Source organism: Oculina patagonica, chromosome 1 (assembly GCF_052425735.1).
Source record: "Oculina patagonica isolate OP01 chromosome 1, crgOcupat, whole genome shotgun sequence".
Taxonomy (NCBI): domain Eukaryota; kingdom Metazoa; phylum Cnidaria; class Anthozoa; order Scleractinia; family Oculinidae; genus Oculina; species Oculina patagonica.
The window spans coordinates 12989084-13010153 of NC_135758.1; the positions used below are offsets into that span (position 1 = coordinate 12989084).

General features: G+C 39.3%; 2 protein-coding genes across 4 annotated transcripts in view; one reads left to right on the top strand and one right to left on the bottom strand.

The window, feature by feature from the left end:
- LOC144657277 (spatacsin-like) overlaps nt 1-8274 on the top strand; it is a 58834-nt gene extending 50560 nt beyond the window's left edge. For 2 of the 3 annotated variants that reach the window (XM_078517613.1, XM_078517605.1), the window contains 11 exons: nt 238-375; nt 1063-1123; nt 1554-1724; nt 2281-2423; nt 3136-3243; nt 3673-3841; nt 4341-4373; nt 4910-4983; nt 5167-5316; nt 6125-6282; nt 6810-8274. In XM_078517613.1, the coding sequence (XP_078373739.1) occupies nt 238-375; nt 1063-1123; nt 1554-1724; nt 2281-2423; nt 3136-3243; nt 3673-3841; nt 4341-4373; nt 4910-4983; nt 5167-5316; nt 6125-6282; nt 6810-6990 (1386 nt within the window). In that variant the 3' untranslated portion in view covers nt 6991-8274. Of the gene's footprint in view, nt 1-237; nt 376-1062; nt 1124-1553; nt 1725-2280; nt 2424-3135; nt 3244-3672; nt 3850-4340; nt 4374-4909; nt 4984-5166; nt 5317-6124; nt 6283-6809 lie in introns of those variants that run through there. The other variant, XM_078517621.1, reaches the window with a different exon arrangement.
- Nucleotides 8275-9872: 1598 nt separating this feature from the next.
- LOC144648694 (protein Mis18-alpha-like) lies at nt 9873-20991 on the bottom strand. Its single transcript, XM_078508184.1, has 6 exons — nt 20816-20991; nt 19516-19582; nt 18967-19053; nt 18568-18603; nt 16745-16841; nt 9873-10499 (listed from the first exon to the last, which is right to left on the bottom strand). Exons 1-6 carry the CDS (start codon nt 20979-20981, stop codon nt 10302-10304), a joined length of 651 nt encoding a protein of 216 aa, XP_078364310.1. The 5' UTR covers nt 20982-20991; the 3' UTR covers nt 9873-10301.
- Nucleotides 20992-21070: the final 79 nt, after the last annotated feature.

The following is a 21070-nucleotide window of genomic DNA, read 5'->3' on the forward strand; positions in this document are numbered from 1 at the left end:
CACGGTTTTGGTTTTACTTCTGGTTAGTTGAGAAAGTGGCGCGAGTTTTTTTTAACATATTACTAAGCGCAGTATGCGAAACGCGCACGAATCGTTTCTTCCCATCACACCTTGCACTCCCCGCGTCAATCAATCGTACCCGAGTTCTTCACTTGTCATGTTTATGTTTACGTCTATTTTCAGAGGAAATTGAAATCATTGCAAAACTTTTAAGAATTTCCTTTTTTCTCCTTGCAGACCTTGGGCCAGGATTATGAGACCATTGTAAATAAGAAGCCGTTGAGTGTGCTTCATTCACTGTTACTCTCCGGATTCGACAGCCGCTATAAACTGATGGAGAGTTACATTAAAGCAATACAGCTTGACACGGTGGAGGTAAAGTGCCTTAATTGAGTTGTTTGTGACTTACTGACTTGTGCCTCCTGTTTAGCTGGCTTTTAACTAGCGGCATAAGTACTGTAAGTATATAAAGCACAAGGAAAATTGACAGTCTGATTTTCTTGGGCTCATGTTTTTGCTTATGTCACGGTGATTTATAGAACGCTTATGCTTATATTAATGTACCTGCTGCCCTCCTTGTTCTTTTGCTTTTGTGTATGCTCATGTCGCCAAAAAAAACAAGCTTTATAGTCAGTAAAACGTATCGTACTGTTACTGTTACTCGTTGCGCTATTCATTGCACAAGCAGCTACACGAACCATTTATTGGCATGTGGCTTCTCTGACGTCTCCGCCTACCAGACTAATTTGTTTTTCAATTGGCCAAGCATTGGAAAGCCAACAAAAAAGATGTCATAAAGATGTCAAAATTGACTAAAACTGTAATCGTGTGTCCAGCGGTACAATGTGTCTCACTGCAAAACCTTAAGAGGCAGTTATGTCTTCTCTATTCTCCATTTTTTGTGCTTCTCTTTGCACTGTAAGTTGTCAATCCTACAGTAAGTTAACTACTAGTAATTTGTTTAAAATGCGATTACAACATTATTTTTTATAACGATATGTATAAACCCTCCAACTCTTTTAACTGCAATGATTGTGTTCTCATGTCTTTTTTTATTTTTAGGTCACGCAATTTTTGGCGGACATAATATTGAATTCTCTTCGTGTTCACAGCACTGGTGAAGGTATTATAATTGTTTACTGGGTGTGTCCTAATGACGTTATGTCTAGGTTTCCTTGTTGAGCGCCGTGCGCTGTACAGATTTCCGTAATCCCCGGCAGTACAAACGCTTCGACGTTCTTTTGTGCGACTATTCATTCAAAATAAAAGCTATTGAGCAGTACTTTTGATGTGGTACTTTTTATCATGCTGTACAAGGTTGTTTTAACTTTTAAATCTGTGGATAAAACCTTAGTATGTAACCATTCAAATAAACGCTATTTATTTAGCAGTACTTTCGTGTGGTACTGTTTGGTTGTTGTATCATGCTGTACAAGGTAGTTCTATCTTTTGAATCTGATGACCATTCAAATAAAAGATATTGAGCAGTACTTTCACGTGGTATTATATTATGATGTTAGAAACTATTAATTCTAATGCGGTCCTCCTTGCAGACATTTCGGGAAGAGAATACAGCGACTTGACTGTAAATGCAGCGCCGTCATGTGAGGACATCAGTCAAATGATTCGCTTGTGTCCTGACTATTCTCTACTGGGCGGTCGACTTCTAGACACAGCCACCTCACTGGCCAACGAGCGTGCGACGGGAACTACACTCCCTGGAGGTATTACCACTTGTCTGTACAATAGGCCAATTCCGATGTATTTATATTCTAACCTGGCTTCGAGGCTTGGGGGAATAAAACAAAAGAAATGATTTATTCATCCCTGAACCCCGACGTGATAGCTTTTGTTTTATTCTCCCAAGCTTTGGAGCCAAGTTAGAATTTTAATATATCGGAAATGGCCTCTTCTTGGTTTTTACAATGGTCTGGTTTTGAATTCACTTCAGCAATCCCCACTCCTGTACTGCTTTAAGACCCCCCCCCCCTCCCCCCCCGCCTTTATCAATTTTGGTTTCTCACTTTACAATCTTGTGTCTGTAAGGTCGCTATTTGCTCAAAATTGCATAGGGGAGGGGAGGGGAAGAAGAAAAGTGCAAAGCTTCCAAACATTTTTTTCTGATGTTGTAGATTTAGATTTGTACTTGAGTCCAGCATCCCAGGGTTTTTTTTTTCGTTGTTAGGGAAAAAAACCACATGACGACGATTCTTTTTACCTAGATAGGACAGTGAAAGCGATAGAAACTAGAGTTTCAAGGGATCTTCTTTTTCTGAACAGTGTTGAACTTAGAGGTGGAGCTGTTGGTTCGTGCTCATGAGTGTCATACCTTGGCTTGTAACATGGAAGGGATTGCAGCAGTGCTTCGGAATGGAAGAGTGCTTACAACGGCATTGGCAGAAACTAGAGATTACATGCTAATGGTAACCCTGTTTTACAGTTAGTTATCTCTCTTAATCTTTTTGGATCATTCTTACTTATTTTGTGTTTTTCTGCCCTTGAAACTGAAATACTATTTTAAAGGAACTGTGTCATGGATTTTAGCCAAATTTAGGCATGGGAAATGGCCATCAAATTAGGTGAAATATTAAAATAACCGCTTAAAACAGTAAGGAACATTTCAAGAACATCGCAAATACAAAAGAAGGTGCGGATAGCCGAAAGTGAAGAAGATTGAAACGGATTGCAATATGAGTGTTTAAAATATTGTTGGGCTGAACAATTTTTAAAGCGGTTAATCTTGTTTGCTTGTTGCTTTAAATTATAACACCCTGGAGACCCATTTGGTTCAAATGAAGTTATATTTTTGTCATTTAGATCATGGAAGTAATTTAATTGCAAACATTTAGTTTCATAGCGAGTATTTGCCAAAACTTAATAAAATAAACTTAAATAAACTTAACTCAGCCGTGACGCAGTCCCTTTAAGGTTTTTATCATTTTAAAAGTATTTTGTTCGTTAGAAAAATGACTTAAAATGTGGTGACGTCCTACATTCCTATAATTTTTTTATTCGCTTTTATAAAGTGTTCAATTCGCAAAGTTTTAGACGCGACCAATAACAAACAAAGCTGTCTTTTTTTTACCTTTCTGTCTCAAGATCTGAAAATGCTTTGTTTTGTTTTTCTCGTTGTAGGTTCGTTTGCTGACCGGTGTAGGGAGGTTCAATGAGATGTCTTACATCTTTGATACTCTGTTTGAACATGAGCATTTTGAACTGCTTTGTCGAAGAGGGATTGACAAGGTAACACACGATTGAATAGAACTACTGTATGGAAAAGCCTCTAACTCTTTAGGCACTAACCTCCCTTCAAGGACGTCAGTCTGTCCTGCTTTTATTTTTGTTATTTGTGATACCTGGAGATTCATAATTTTATCTTGTTCAAGTTACGTGTTAACAGCATTATCTAACTTCCAGCAAATGCCTCTTTTGTTCGTCCGTTCGCGCGTGCGTGCGTGCGTGCGTGCGTGCGTGCTTGCCCTCGTTTGTACTTTCGTTCGTTCGTTCAATCTTTCCTTCGTGCGTGCGTGCGTACGTGCGTGCGTGCTTGCGATCGTTCGTTTGTTCGTTCGCTCTTTCGTGCGTTCGCTCCTTCGTTCCTTGGATGATTTGCTGGCTTGCTCGCTCATTCATTTGCTTTCTTGGTTATTGATTTTATTTCTGTCTGCACAGGAAAACAAGCTAAAAGTTGCGCTTCTTGAATACTTGCGAAGACAGCACCCAGATGACACAGACAAGTTCTCCATGGTAGCTCATCATTTCAGCATGTACCGAGAGATCGCCCAGACCTTGGAGGAGACAGCTGTCAAACAGCTCGCTGGTCTGGGAGATTGTTTTCCAGGTACTTGACTTTCTTTCCGTAATACATGCTGCAACATGTCAAGATAAAAGGCTTTCTGGATTGAAATCTAGACGCTTCGGCAATGCTGCCTTTATCAGTAGTCAAAATGTGATCATTGCTACGTATGCGAAAAAAACGACGGAAATTCGACTATCAGTGTTCTTGTAGTATCTTTATGTTGCTATGCGGTTGTCCCGGGAAATCATGTAAATGTCCAAGAACGGGAGTTTTTCAGACAGACCATGTGGAGTCAATTCTGGGATGGTAGTTGGATACAAAATCGAGAAACGGCTGTCGCTCCTGTTCATTACAAGAGGTTGCGCCTGCGACATCATCCATGATCCACTTATACAGATTTTGTTCCTGCGACATGTCCCTGCAAAATGTCCCTTCGTGTGTCGGCACCTTAAACAACCTGGGTGAAAGTTCTGCGTTTCAGTTTTCACCTCCTTTAATTAGGCTATTTTATAACTTTGATGCCAAATTGTTTTATTTTCAGATAAAAAGCATGGACAGGCAAATGCGGAGAAAGGTAGGTGAAGTCCCGAGAAAAACCAACATCTTAATTTTCCCAACAATGTCAACAAATTTACATGCAGGCATGTGACAGGAATAAAGACAATCATCAACTAGAGCATTGTGTTCTTGTTAAACCGCCAAATTCTCAGAACTAATATAACAGGAAACTTAGACAATAAGTAAGAAGAAACACCACCTTGAGGTTGGACAGAAATAAATACATGCACATACTTACATAAACTCTATTTTTGCTCGAATTTGAATGTAGCTAAAAACAAAGCTTATGTCCTCGAGTAAAATTTAAAATTAAAATAAGAGAATTTGTTAACAAAAGAATTCCAATACGTGTTTAAAGACACGCAGTGAAAGACCCCGGGTTCACTGAAATTTTACTTGATAATCCTGGTCGCTATCTAGTTAACGAACAGAGCGATCTTAAAACTTTCTTGTCTGCAGAGTCTTAATCAGCTATCTTTGAAAAGATATCTACACTTAACAACTTCCGTTTACCTGCAATGATAATTGTTAATGTGAATGTTGTCGTTTCAGGTGCTGCTGAAGTGTTTTTCAAACTTAACTCCATCATGAAATCTTTCTGCTATGCTTCAGACAACTATGCCAAGGTAAGTGCGTGACGCGTGACATTTAGCGTGACAAACAAGTTCCATAAACCTCTGAGTAGTTTTGGGCTCCTTTCACTCGCCTCCAGTGGAAGTTTTTTGGTTAAATGGAGAGCGTGACGGTTGTAATTCTGTTCTTAAAACGAAAAATTGCCATGTTGTCGTTTCTCCTGTTTTTTTTTTTAGGAGAACTGCTGGAGACATTCACAGAATTGCCTCAGAAATGCAAGATTGGTTCATCTGCAAATCCAGGTTCTTTCTTCTGGTGTCACGGTAGTCAACTTGGATGAACATGCTCTGAAGAAATTCCTTGCTCATCATACTCACTTCTTTCAGGTTAGAGACGTACTCAATCTCGTATTGTAATCGGGGCAGTTTATTCCCGGGCAAGTTTTGTATGCCGATTTTGTTCATGAGGACAAATTATTCTGCTCAATTTGATACTTTGAAGTTGAAATATATCAAGATATGGAAGGTAGTCTAATTCGATACAGTCAACTCTCTCTAAAACGGACACCTTCGGGACCGGCTTTAACTGTCCGTCTTAAAGAGGTGTCCGTCTTATAGGGAGTTTAGTTACAGTAAAATGACCGAAAAACGGTAGGGACGGGACCAACACCAGGTGTCCGTCTTAAAGAGGTGTCCGTCTTATAGAGGTGTCCGTTAAGAGAGAGTTATTGGTTATACTATTGTGCTGTGAAGGGGAGGCGCCGAGCCAAATGGTTAGTATTTTGGACTCTGCAATCAAGTCTGACTTGGGCAAGACCCTTTACTCTTACAGCGCCTCTCTAAGATGTAAAAACGTACAGAATCAGTCAGTCAGTCAGTCAGTCAACTTTATTTAACGAGGGTATCACTCAACTGTCTTACAACTAACAACCCTTTGGCTCTTGGATTCCGATCGACTTGGAGTCTAGAAACGTCAGGTCGCCATTAATCATTAAAGCAACCCAAAACAATGCTGGGGAGTAACCTTCGATGGACTAGCATCCCATCCAGGGGGAGTAGCAATACATACTCTTAATCACTCCTTGCCACAAATAGCGGAATTAAACGCTGGCGTGCACTGATAACCCGTCTAGTTCCTCGAATTCGTACAAGATTATTGAAGATTTTAATCTGTGGTTGTTTTCATGTCTCTCAGTCTCTCCTGGTTGCTGAAGCGTACAAGAAGCGTGATGTTTCCATTTGGGTGGACGCAGTTTACCATCAAGTTGTGGCAAAGGGAAACTTCAACTATCTTCAGGACATGCGCTCTGCTATGCCGCTCCCCAACAATCTCTTTGTTGATGTGGCCACCAAGTGAGTTGTTTAAAATTCTAAAGATATGATCTTTAGACCAGCGCTGCTTCATTATATATTTTAAGAGAACGGAACGCGAAACTTGCATACAGATTCTTCGCTGATTTAACCTCCATACAAGCAAAAGTGTCTGGTACACGTTGTAACTAGAAAAACGAGGATAAAAGCTGCCCATATGCTGTTGCTGAGAAGTTAGAGAACCAACAGCGGGACGTCAAGAAATTGTCAGTTCTAGGGTACATTCCACGGGTAAGTTCGAAGCAAACGTAGGTTTTGTTCTGTTAGAAAAAAAAAATCGAAAAAAATATTTTGATTGGTTTCGTTGATCAACTTGTTTTAACCACCGGGTCAAATTCTGTTGAAACTATTGATTTTGTGGACGTTTGAAAGAGCACTTTTTCTCAGTTGATTAATTGATCCGGTATATGGATACACCTTAGCACCAGTTTATATTAACTTCTTCTTTACCTCATCCCTCCCCTCCCCCAGAAAAAAGTAAGTGACCAATGTCGTGTTTGCTGTTCCAGGTACAAGAATGAAAACTCGCGCTCATCTCAAGCGGCTGCCAACATGAAAAGACTACTAGGTTTTGTGAGTGATGTACGCATGCGCTACAAACTGGCCACAGACCTGAACTTCCGTGACCTGGGCACGAGTATTCTCGAAGGCGATGGCAATGCGTTCTTGAGGGATGTTATGGTGCCTTGAGCTCTGTGTACCTTGTGTCTCATGAGCTTGTGGAGATGAAACGGGCAAGAAAATAGTGCTACAGAAAAAAGTCAAGTCAAGAGGTTAAGGGCAAGAAGGTTGACATAATAGTAGCGGAAGTGAAAAACTAATGATATGCACTGGAGATAAAAGAAATTTTAGATGGGTAGTCAGTTACATTATATTTCTGACACCATTTAGATTGTACGGCAAATAGCGAAAAAGTAATGAATGTTTGCCATTCGCATCTCCGCTAAATGTGCAAAAATTTAAAAACTCCTCTTAAGAAATTAGCTCATATTTAATTATAATGGGGGATGAGACGAGGGTGTAGTAAGCTTTTTATTAAAATTATTCCCAATTCTCTTGTAGTTTTAAAGCAATTGCTATATCCGGAGAAACAGCGTAAACTCCGTCAAATTAACGCGAACTGGTTTCCCTCAAGATTGGCTTCGTGAAAATTCACTGGCCGTTGTGCTCGACTTGAGAGATCTTGAGCAAATAAAAGGACAGTCCTGCAGCCTTATCGCCCGACCAAAAAAGTGGTCGAAGATTGTGGGTCTATTGCTTGAATATCTTCAAAATATCTAAAACGTGAAAAAGCTTTCAGAGGTGAAATACCTTATTATAGGAAATTAACGCTTGTGTAAATTAAGGTATTTGAAATTAACGCGACTTAAATTAACGCGAATCGAAGGAAAAATTACTTCCCAATAAAGGAAATTAACGCGAAAGAGAGGGTAACATTTCAGAATAAAGGAATTTAACGCGACGTACACAAAGAAAAACACTTGTTGAGACAACAGGAACAAGTTTATTTCAACACTAGGCGTATAATCCAAGACGGAAACGATGTTCGTGATACTAAACCCAAACCTATGGTTTAAGCGAAGGAATCTGACCGCTTCGAGCGTCCACCCTGATGAAATAATGCTCTTTCCTAGGAGATAAGAACGTCTGGACTGTATCGAAAAACTGGAGCCACTAAATTAACAGCGCGGAAATTAACGTTAACAAAAATTAACGCGACTAAAATTAACGCGAATTTTTGAAATTCGCGTTAATTTCATAATAAGGTAACGCGCGATCCCTTGCCAATGTTTTGTAAGTTAGTGAAGGCTTATTTTAATAAAAATTGCTGTGTTTATTACGCCAGAAAATTGTTCAAAAAAAATGTATGTTTATGTACATAGAAAAATAAATTTTATAACAATGTGTTTCAATTTAAAATTGATATATTTTAAATAAAAGGAATGAAAATAAAGTTTTACTTTTTCCTACAAATTTTGCCTTTTAATTGTCGAGGAGTTAAGTGCTTTCATAATTTCACCCAATAAAGCGACTTCTTCAGCTCTGAATCAGAAAACGATTGTAGACATTAGGACTCAGTTGTTGAAAGGGTGGAAACCGCTATCCACCGGATAAATCGCTTTCTAGAGGATAAGTGTTAACAAAAAATACTGCGCTATCCACTAGCGATTTATCCGTTGGATAGCTTTATCCACCTTTTGAACAACTGGGGCCTGAATATATGTATGAAATAGGGTAAAGATTTAATTGTGAGGCTTCCCCCCCTCCCACGCTACCAATTAACCCATCCGGGACATGGAAAGAGGCTGGCGCGTTGGGCACCACATCAAACGTTCGACCTACATAGTTCTTGTGCTGACTGAGGTCATAGTGTACGTTTACAGTAGAGCACATTTTCCGGATTCGTGATATATCCGGAATCATGTTTTGGTGCCCGATTCGTTTTGCCGATTACACAGCTGGGCGAATACGAAACAAAAACGTCCCGGTTTGATCGCGTATAAGGAGACTTCGATATGGTCGAGACAGCAGCAAAAATGTAGAAATTTTCAAAAATAATACGACTTTTTTAATTTTCACAAACATGTTTCGACGGCCGGGTACATCCGTCATCGTCACACTGACGATGACGGATGTACCGTCGAAACATGTTCGTGAAAATTAAAAAAGTCGTATTATTTTTGAAGACTTCGATATCTAAATACTTTGTATCCGAATATTGACTCCGCAATGCTCTGTAGTGTAAACAGTTCTTCGAGTGAATCGAAAATTTTTCTGCCTGCTTGGTGACCGTTCCCAAATAGATGTTTCCTGGATTATCAGTGTGCAAGCGGTTAGCAAACCAAATACCGAATGATGTTAAAGGGACAGTGTCACCATGATTTAGTCCCGGGGAGGCACTCCCTATAATGGCCTATACGGGGAGGGTCCGCCCGAAAGGGGTACCTTTTTCAGGCTACGGGTATATAAAAGGGTAGGGATTTCACAAATTTAGGTATATGAAAGGGTAGGGAAATCTGCCATAATAATATTTTAAAAGGCCTTTACAATAAATATTTCGAGCAGACGCAACTTTTGGCTGTATCGTCGTAATTTATTAAGCGCTACATAAAAATGACAAGAAAACTTCCCGTTTTAGGTAAATGTGATGTCCTGTAGGTATATGAAAGGGGTGCCTTTTTGCAATAAAAGGTATACAAAAGGGGTACCTTTTCTATCAAAATGGTATATAAAAGGGTAAGGGGTTGGATTTCCGGGCGGAGCCTCCCCGTACAAAACTTTTTCGAGTACCCCCCCCCCCCCCGGGGGGATTTAGTGCTGCTTGAAAATGCAATGGTGTTGGAAATCTACTAGTAATGGCCTGGCCTTGCTAAGAAACTTGCTTAAAGGTGGTTTGGATACGGACAGATAGAGACAGTAGTGGCCTAAAACTTGAAAAAGTTGGGCCAATGTTTTCAAGTTTGACAGTGTTACTTGGAAGTAAATCACTTAAAACCAATGATTACGTTTATTCACAACTTGGAGAATAAATTTATGCCTTTGTTTTGTTCTTCCAAGGTGGGGGGGGGTGTCATTGAGTGCACCCTCATAATTCTATCATTGTTTCTCGTGATAGTGCCCCTTTAATGCCTATAAATCAAATGTTCCTAAATACGATAAATCCGGAAACATTTATAAATCAGGAAAATTTCCTCTTATGTAAACATAGCCAAAATGTTATTGAGAAGACGGTTTCCACCATTCATCGCTTAAAATATAGACCTTTAATATTCTTACATTCATATCATGGATCTAACGATCGAAATGTAACTTGTAGTAATTATTCTCTGGATGATTTGAACAGAACCAAATTTATACACTTCTGGATTCCAGTTTCGTTCGCTCAGATTTTAGCGCTTCCTTGCAGGTGCATATTGCATTATCCCGAATTCTTGGACTCGTGAGGGAAGACACTTTGCAAATCTTCACAGGCTTACAGAGCATACTGACCAATAGACAGTTTACTTTCTTTTCTTTTTGCTCGGTTTTCTGTCATTCTCACGAGATGTATCCTTTACTGAGACTTGACTGTCCATGTCATTATTCATTGCTTTGCTTGCAGATATTGCAGTATTGGAGTCTTCAGTATTGCTTCTGTCCCCCAGTGCTGCCTCTAGTGATGTGAGCCTCTCTATCAACATCATTATTACACTTTCAATCTGTAAATACAATTAACACATTGGGGTCAGTGCTTTGTAAAAATGCGTATGTTGTGCCGCGTATATTTCATTCCCAGAAAGCGCGTTACCAAGAGTCCGCGGAAGAAAGTGAGACGCCACACGTTTTACTCTCGTAATTAGTCTCCTACGGTTCGTGCTCGTTCATTTGGGCCTTGCTCGCGCGTGTTCGATTTGAGATACAAACATCGGTTCTTCCGATGATTTACCGACAACGGCCGTCCTTTCGCCGATTGTTAAATCCCAGAGAATTTGCTGCCTACCATTTTCCCGTTCACCAAAAAGTGTCCCAATAGTAAGAGTAATTGCTCTTTTTTGAGCGTAAACCGTCCCATTCCATAAAAGCACACTAAACAGTGTATATTTTAATCGGATAACCGGCGAAATATTTTGTCGCGAAAAACACTCTTTACCCAAAATCCCGTGTAATATCGAGCTTCTTAATCTATAATAGCTTCTTCTTTATCCGCGAAAATTCGCAGTGTCACATTTTTGTGACAAAAAAATAAATCAAAGTGCCCGTTGGGCTGTCTCGTGTTTCAGATCAGTAAAGTAGCACCCGTTGCTAACAATCATATGAGCTCAGAAAAACCATCTCCGGATTCTACAATATTAATTCTCAAATTTCATTCTCAAGCATTTGCAACAGCCTGTGCTATACGAGCATCGCACCATGTGCCCTTTCTACACATTCTACTCAAATAGTCAAACCAAGACTGCCCTTCCAAAAACTCAACAAAATCTTCGCAATGATTTCTAAGGTATTCAACAACTACAAAACGCACTATCTAAAACGCACTACGATTTGCTACTTTCATACTTAATTACTTACTTCCCTATTCGCCATCGGCGCTCAGGGCAGCAAATGACTTGCTACCGAGTCAAATATCTGATGACTAACACTTCGAAAAACGAAAACAGTCTCCATTTCCACCACAATCATAGACTGCAGCTAGTCGTATCTTTTGCGAACGCATGTAACGCACTCGGTCTTTGTATAACAGGCCCGTAGGGAGGGGGGTGCGATGGGTGCGTTCGCACCCCCCCCCCCCCACGAGCCTTGGAAGTCCGCTCATTGTGAAAAAAAAAAAAAATATATATATATATATATTAAAATAAATAAATAAATGAATAAATAAATAAATAAATAAATAAATAAATAAATAAAGGGAAATGGTATTTCTGTACTTCGACTATTTACATTCAATATAATAATAATAATAATAATAATAATCGATATTTTAACAGGGTGACCCCTTCAGTCGCAGGACTGGTATCAACGGGGGCCCTGTGTAAAATAAAACAAATTAAAGTAAAAAAGAGTATGTATAAAATATCTATCTATCTATAAAAACTACTTTAAAGAGATACCACTAAAATGCTAAAAAAAAGTTAAAAAGTTTAAAAGAAGTACTAGTGTTCTCATAAAAATAAATAAATTACGAATTAAAAATGTTCTAAAAATAACCTAAGAATAAAAAGCAGAGATAGCTTGGAAACGTTCCTTTGGCTGCATAGTCTTAATGTTCGTCGGAAGACAATTAAAAATGGATGCACCATGATAATAAAAAGACTTTTTAGCGACATCTAAATGAATGTTTGGAAGTATAATGTCAGTAAAAGACGATCTAGTGCATCTCTGATTTAAAACATGTTGCTTGTCGCCCTGGCTACGTAACAGGAAATAGTCTTTAAAATATGAGGGAACGTCTCCGACCAAGCACTTGTTAACTAACAGTGCACAGTGCTTTTCCATAGTTTTTGTAAGAGGCGGCCAACGTAGGTTCTCGAGTATTGTTTCCGTGGCTATGTCAGGTTTAAACCCGTATACTATTTTCGCAGCTCGTCGTTGTAGGCGTTCAAGAGACTTTTTGTTAGTGCTGCCCAAAGGGCAAAAGCACGTATCACAATAGCTTATTATAGGTAAGACTGTGGACAAATAGATCTTATAGATCTTATATGGTCCTTTGGGTTGAAGATCCACCATTTGAAGATTCGTGTGGTATATTTTAGACCAAATTGTGTGATTATAGGTTAAATTCAACGATACATTCTACCTAATGTCCTTCATAGTCGAACCATTCGAAGTGCCATTCCCAGGCGCTACCACAAGAGAGGAGACTGGGTACTTGTTGGGCTCGGAAACACCCAAGGACAGTACTAAAAGATCAACAAACCGACTCTGGCTGATTTATGTAATAACCATTTTGACACTAAAATGAAGAGACCTATCTTTTTCCTGTTTTCCTTCTATGTGCTGCTGTCATTTTTAGCTAAATAAATTGTAAACTACGTTTTTGAGGTTCTGTTTCGAAAAATGTGATTTGAATTTAAAAATGTACTAGAATTATTGTCGTCGTTTTCTTCACTTTTACCTGCCTTTTCTCCTAACAAACTGTCTTCAAAACGCACGAAATGCCTATTTTTTCAAAATTTCCTGGGAGAGGATACCCCCAGACCCCTCCCCCCCTACATTAACGCGCCTGCGGCGCTCAAGATTTCGTGCCACAGTCGCTCATACACACCTCCCATGAAAAATCCTGGTTACGGGCCTGTATAATATCTTAGTACGACAGCGAGAGGTCTGGCGCCAATGTAAAACTGTGAGTGGGACTGGGGAGAGACGCTAAAAGTTTTTTTCTCGCCTCGCAGGCTCACAACGTTTAAGAGAACAAACGACTGTTTTGCAGTCTACCACAATCACAAGGAACAAGACCAACTGCACGTAACCTATTTCTAAGTTGTGAAAACGAAGTACAATCATAACATTCCCTGTTATTCACCGTCATGTTTTCACCGAAATTAACAATAGGCCATAGGACCAGGAATCTTTCCAATACACCACACATAAATAACATTTTATAATATACAGAAAATTTTTTATCATAACTAAATTTCCAAAACCTATATGCATTATTCCAGAATGAAGAAAATATAAAACTTCTATATTTTCCCCCTTCCCCATCACCCACCACTCGCGCTTCGCGCTCGCTCAAAATCCCTGCCTCTTTCCAAAACTCTCCAAAATCCGCGCGGCCTTGGAAAAGCCTGTGAAGGAGGCAGACGCATTCTGATTAGGTTAGAATGGGTCATCTTTCATCAGCCCCTTGAAATTGCCTGGATGGGGGAAGGGATATGGGACGGAGATAATGTAATCTCTGGTTTTTCTTTCTACGTCATCTGCCACTTGACATTAATTGCTCAGATAAGGCAGGAATGATGGCGAAGAGGGATTTTAACTACATACGTAATACGCATTTTGCATGGGTCTAACTCGATAATGAATCCTCACTTAGACAACAAAACAAAATAGAACCGGGCAATAAGAAATGACTAGTACATAATATAAACGAAAGAGACAAGTTATATTTTACGAGTTTTTAGTATTAGAAAGAAAACAGACATTTGCTTAGATAATATCGGGAACAGGAATTTTGTTTACCTTAGCGTAATACGCATTTTTTCATTTTGTATGAACCATTTAACTCAACAAGAAATCCTCTCTTAGACCACAGAGCAAAATAGAACCAGACAATTAGAAAGGGCTTGTACAAGATATAAGTTAAAGAGACAAGTTATATTTTATGCGGTTTAGTGTAAGAAAGGAAACAGACATCAAAGCGGTGTAAATAAGCAAGCAGCCTTTGACCTTACTGGCGGCAAAGTATCGTATTCGTATATCGGTTGTCACGCAAAAAAGGAAATAACGCTACTAGGCACGTCTATAAAGCCACAGGGCTTCTTGTTTGTGTCTTTCTTTAATACTGCGACGAGTTGACCTTTAGCATGTGTCTTAGTGAATGGGGGAATTCAGGGAATTTTGAACTGTTTTCCAAAATGGTTTAGTGTAATACTCGAATTGAACACACGCAAGGAAAAAAAATGTCCAAGGGATCTACAAGTTGTTTTTTAACTAGTTTAATCAGCGCAAATTTCAACTTGCACCAGCTAGTAAAGGCACACATCTGGTTCGACTATTACGGTCTATTACATCTTTGAAATCCGAATCTAAAAGATTGGAACGACAAAAAAAGTTTTTTTTTTCTGACATATTGTCGACATACCTACAGTTCTGTATTATTCTGTAAGGAGCAATCCTGTTTAAGAACAAAGCCGAAGATGAGATACCACATCAATATTTCTGTTTGCGTGATAACTTCACTTAATATTCTCCTTTTGACACATTATTTGACATATCTGAAAACTGCTCTGACGTCAACAACCCTTTACCCTAACACGCGCCAAAATGGTTTTCTTGTAACGCAAACAGAAATTTGACAACAGCTTTATCTTCTAATTCATACTTTAACAATACCCACCGCAAATATAATATCAAAACACAAACCTACCGTAAAGATAAATTCATTTTCCATGTAAAAAACTACCTATTTAAGCAACATATGTGAGATAAAATCTCCTTATCAGATTTGGCGGTATTACTAAAGATAGTACTTCATGTAATATATTACATTATACACATACCTCATAATGCAAACATTTACACTATATGTCTCACACGCGTAAATAAGCACTTTAAAACTCGACAAGAGAAAACGCGCAATACGAAGAACAGCATCCCGGTGCATCTTATCAGCAAAATGTATCTATGTAAATATGGCTATTTCTTACCTTGTTTCCTTGCTACTTTATCACTTCGTTACCTTACGAGAGGTCTTACACAAAGCACTATTGTGAGCTACCAAGTCTACTCGGATAATCTCGTGTTACGTCACGGTCACGTCGTTCACGACGTGACCGCGACGTAACACGAGACAAAAAGGGGATATCGATTGTACGTACTGCCTGCTACTTGGATTATTTGAGAAATTTAGAAAAGGAGCGAAAAATGTAATTTGTGATGGTCTTAAATCAGCATAAAGTACTGCTTTTCCGGCACGGACCAAAGGGTTGGGCGCGGGTTTGAGGTGCGTAATGTATAGAGGGATTTGAGTTTCGATTGAGTTTGTAGTAGGTGGCCGTTAGGAAGGTGAGACATTCTACCGTCAGTCTTCGCCGCCTTTTTGTCAAGTTTGATTTTATTCATTTTGTTTTCTTTGTTATCCGTGGATGTAGGCTTTCGCATCGTTTTGTTTTAATATTTAGTTCTGCTATTATATTTGTTTCGCTGTAAGATCCTATATTTCGAAAAGTATTTGTTTACAGTATGTTGGATAAGAATACTCAAAACCCAAGGGTTGCGCCACTGCCTTGGTTGGGGGCACACGTTCCCCGTTTTCTCCACTTGCTGGTTTTTAGGGGTTTTCGTGTACGGCTCTGGTGCACTTAGTCTTATGATGTTATTCATTATATGTAATTTCTTGTATTATCCGTTGAGATCGAATAAACGGGACGGTGACTGGGCTGGCCAACGCACCCAATTTATCTCTGAGATGCATTTGTGTGTCCGGAAGTGTAGTGGAGACAAAACTGTAAAAAACGTGTTTTAAACATCACAAGAGTGCTCTCTTCAAAACAAGGTTGCATGAAAAGAGAAAATGTCAGTATTGTGTTTGACTGCTCCTTTACCCGAGCTGTAAGTCTCTGGGCGAAATTAGAAGAAAAGCAAAAATAAGAAATATTGTATTAGGGTTAAACAATTTGATGGAAAAACAAAATCAAAACTTGAAAACTTCCTTAAAAATCGAACCATGGCGTTGATCTCCATGAAATACAGTGAACCTAGGCCTCCTGTAAGGGAACACGCTTGGGACTTTGTCCATTTTAGCCAAATTTGTAGGCATGGGAAATGACCATCAAATTTGGTAGAATATAAAAAAATAACCTCCTAAAACACTGACGGAACATTTCAGTAACACAACAAATACAAAAGAAGGTACGGATGGGCAAAAGTGACAAAATTGAAACCGATTGTGATATGGGTTTTTGAAATATTGTTGGGCTGAACAGTTTTCAAAGTTAATCTTGCCCGGAGAGACACATTTGATTGCATGTAGTGAAGCTATGGTTTTGACATTAAGATCCATAGAAGTAATTTCTTTGCGAACATTATGTTTTACAGCGAGTATTTGCCAAAGCATAATTAAATAAACTTAACTCGGCCGTGACACAGTCCCTTAAAGGGGGGTTTAAGCTGCAGTTTTTTTTTTATGTGGATAGGACCATTACTTTCTGGTGGGGGGGGGGGGCGGCGATTCCGTTACCAGATGTTTTACTATATTAGATCAGACAAATGACATCTACACTGGTTTACACTGTTGCACAAGTACCTTAAAAATTCCATCTTGAAGTGTCTTGGCTGTTGGTAGGTCAAGAACTTCCCCTGCAGGTAAAGTCTGCTTTCCCTTCTCAGACCCAACCTGGTAGCTGAAAAGAAGCCAGTGTCAAGTTAGATACGTCATTGTCCTACAGTCAGTCAGAGAATTGCAAGGCTGTTCTATTGTGCATTGTAAGTATCACATTTGGGCAGTGCTGCATGAAAAATAGGTTCGATTTCCGCTGCAGTAGTGAAGTAGGGATAGTTTATTCCGTTTTTTGGGAGGAATCTCATTAGCGCGGACAGGAATAATTTAAGTAGGTCACGTCAAAGTCTTATGGATAGAATGCGGTGGATTTAATTTAACTGTGGGTGATGTCATGTTCTATTTTTACATTGACTGGTATCACCAGTTTCACACAGTAGAGCAGTTTTCAATTGAGTGTCGTAAAACCAAAATCAAAGTAATTACTCTGGCCAATCACAAAGGACACAGACAATCCAGTGAACCAATCAAAACTCGAAGCAAATACATGTAGCCGGCACAAAGCGCGGGAAAACATGCGCGAGCGAGTCACGATTGGTTTTGGTTTTAGTTCTGATTGGCTGAGAAAGTGGTGCGAGATTTTTAAGCCAATCACTAAGCGTAGCAATGCAAAACCAAAGCAAACGCAATTAACTTTCGACACTCAAGTGAAAACCGCTCTAGCAATTAAAAACCTGTTGTGTAATAAGGGGAGGGCTGCATGCAGGCTATGTACATGTTACTCTTAAAATGAAAATAATTCTTGGTAGTACAGTTCAATCCTGATAACTTGAACCTTAAAGGGAAATCAAAAAAGGTTTGAATTACTGGGAGGTTTGAGTTTCAGTAGGTTTTGGCATGTAATCATTAATCTTGGAGTGTCTAATTACACTACTCATCCTGGTTTTCTACAAGGGCTATGATTATTTAATCATAGAAAACTTGGTCTCACCTAGGTCTGCAATGCATGCAGATATAGAAACTGAATTCTTCAGTAAGGGGGGTCCTTCTTAACTACAGATCCAGAGCAGTTGCTAAGGAATTGCTAAAGGAAGTTTTTGGTGGCAAGCTATTTTGGAGCATTTGGTAATGCTTAATGGTGAATGTTTAGTGGGGAGAACACCTGCATCGGAAAATTGCTATTGCACTCGTGTAACTAGTGCCAGTCCCAAACTGCGCATTAAAATTTTAAAACCCCTAAATTGTGAGGGAAAGAAAATAGAGTTCAGCTTTTTTTAAGAATTAGAGATAACATGGCCTTCTTTATAATCCTACATATTGATTCGCCGTTTACATGTAAAAATGGAATGCTACTGAAGAAAGTCTGAAATGATGGGTGTTTATTATGCCAAGCTATTCATTGCTTTCTTATAATATATCATGAATATCTCAAGACTGAAGGCAAGTTTTTTATAATGTACTTCAGAATTAGGGGCGAGGATGCTCTTCGGAAATCTTGAAAAAAAAAAAAACCTAAAAGAGACCAATCTGGGCGTGGCTCAAACTTTTTATGGCCGCTAAAAGATACCAAAATGTTAAATTATAATTTATATATGTATATTTCTTTGGATGCAACCCTACACAAGACCTTGATGGCTAAAAATATATTCTTGGCTCTTTGCCCTGAACACCATAAGTGAAACCAAAAATTTGAAATTTGCACCCCTAAGTGAGATGACGAGCATCCCCACCCCTTTTATTTGGGAGTCCCCCTCCCCAGGGTGTGTCCACTTTAATGTGCAGTGCATATTGCACAGTATGTCACAGAGTGGCAATATCAATTTCAGTTGCGTGCTCCAAGAGTCAGCTACCTTTTTATATGTTCAACATCCAGGCAATAAAGATTCCTGAAAAGAAAAAAATAGGAAACACCCTGTACTTGTAAAATACTCACTTTCCAAAGCAATAACATGTTTAAAGATAAACCAAAGTTAAGAAGTACAATCACTTGTTTTTCCTTTTTTTAGCTTGAGAAATGGAACTTCGAGGAAGTCACTATGAGGGCAGACAATCCTACACCAAAAGTGTTGAGACACTCGGCACTTTTGGAGTGGAAAAATAGGAATGTTAAAATTAGTATTCATTTCAACCAACTGTCTCAAGGACTTTTGGCGCTCATTGTATGCTTAAATTATTTCCCATTCCCCACTTTTTAAATCAGAAAATACAAGTATCATGTTTCAAATTAATAATCTCAAACAATCACAAACCGTAAGTGGTCCAGTTCTTTTGGAGTTGTCCTGTAGATACGTCCAATAAGAGACTTGCAGGATTTACATTGTAGAGGCATAAAAGTACTATGCACAGAAATCATTCAACACAGTCAGTACTGAAATGTTTTGGTAGAGAATGGCTACAATGCTAGGGGAGGGGTTACTTCCTATAAAGGACTATACAGGAAGGTTCTCGGCTACCCAAAAGGGGTGCCTTTTTCAGGCTGTAACAAGCTATAACAAAGGGTAGGGATGTTATGTAAAATACTTTGAGCTGGTCATACTGAATGACTGACATTAAACTTGAAGATGATAATATTTAACTTCCCAGCTCATAGCTCCAAACATTATCAGATTTGAGAAATGTGGTCTTCTACAGAGTACTGGCATGAAAAAATTGGACAAATCAAGTGTGAATTTCAGCAAGCAAGGGGTTTTCAAGTGATAACATAAAAAAGTGTCATGGGGAGGCTCCACTTGTTTTTGTGTTTCAAAAGATCAGAGTCAATGCAAACATTAGAGGACACTACAACAGTGTACACTTGCCTGCCTATGTCTGCTCCCTGTGTTGAAGTCTCTAAACCTTCCCCTAAACTTACAACTGATGTTACTGCTACAAAAAAAAAAAACATAAAAAATATGTACTAAATATATTATTGTTACCGGTATTATTAATAGCAAAGAATGTGAATAGTAATATTAGTAATATTAGTGAATAGTGAATATTAGTAATTATTAGGGTGACCCTTTCCAGCACAATGGCAGAATGATGGAATGATAAAAGGTTGCAGTTAGCTACACCCCAGTTTACTTGTGGTTGTTGGTTAGGGCAAAGCTATGTTTTGCTCTTACACACAAATAACTGTAAGCAAAAGTTCTGGGGTGAAGCTAACTGCAAGCAAACCAGCTGAGGGTGAAAATTCTGTCACCCCGGCATTCCAACAAATAGGGTCACTCCTAAATTAGGCTCATCAACTTCCTGTCATATATTTAATTTTCTGCTTTTGTTTGCATGCGAGGGGTTGCTCTTGGTCCTAGTGCTTGGATACACATTAGAACAGTGGCAGATCCAGACCTTCAGATAAGTAGGGGGCCCCGATCATCCATACCCTTAAATAAGGGACCTTATAAGGGGGGTGGGGGTGCTCCTGAAAATAATTTTTCTCAGCTCTACGGGCCTTAATTTGGCCTTAAAATAAGGTGGGAGAACGGGCTGCTGGGCCCCTCCCCTATATCCACCACTGTAGATGTAATAAAATTCATGATAGTAAGGTTACAAAGACTATATCTGGGCCATCATAAGCCACACTGGTTATTGAAACTTTCACCAGCTTCACTTGCCATGTCAAGTCACTAGTAGTACTATCAGTGGCAGATCTAGGAGGGGCCTGGGGGGGGGGCCTGCCTCCCCCCTTATTTTTAGAACAAATAGAGACTCGAGGGGCTGAAATAATGTTTTTCGAGAGCGGACCCCCCTTATTCTAGGGTCTGGATGATTCCTCCCGCCCCCCTTATCTGAAGGTCTGGATCCGCCAATGACTATTTGATGTCAACCCCTGGATGGGGTGCTAGTGCTTCCCCCAACTGTTCAATAACACCTATTAATATGAATACTCCTAGGCAGAGAGGTGCAATGTGAGAGTCTTGTCCAAGAACACAACACAATGACCTCAGCAATAAGTGTTCGGTTTGGGCTCAGACCATCATATAAAATGGATTAACCCGGAATCTACTTAAGTGTGTTTAAGCTTAGAAGGATTTGTTCCACTGGTCTAGAGAAAATTTAACCAGTTTGAAGATTTCTAGTTTGAGACGAGCACTGCACTGCAGAGATTGGCTCACTTACAATTCACGCAGATTACTTCAAGTTCTCGGTCGGAAGCAACCCAAGCACAAGAGTCTCCAAATATGTTATTACAGGTACTGCACTGGAACACAACAGGCAAACTTCCATCTGTTTTCAACTGATCAACTGTGCTAACATCAGATTCTACGTGCGAATTTACCGCCATTTTCTTTGACAGGCGATATTGGTGGCAGGCACTTCATGTATGGCGAACAAAGTTGATCTAACTATATTCTACGGGTTCTTATACGAAGA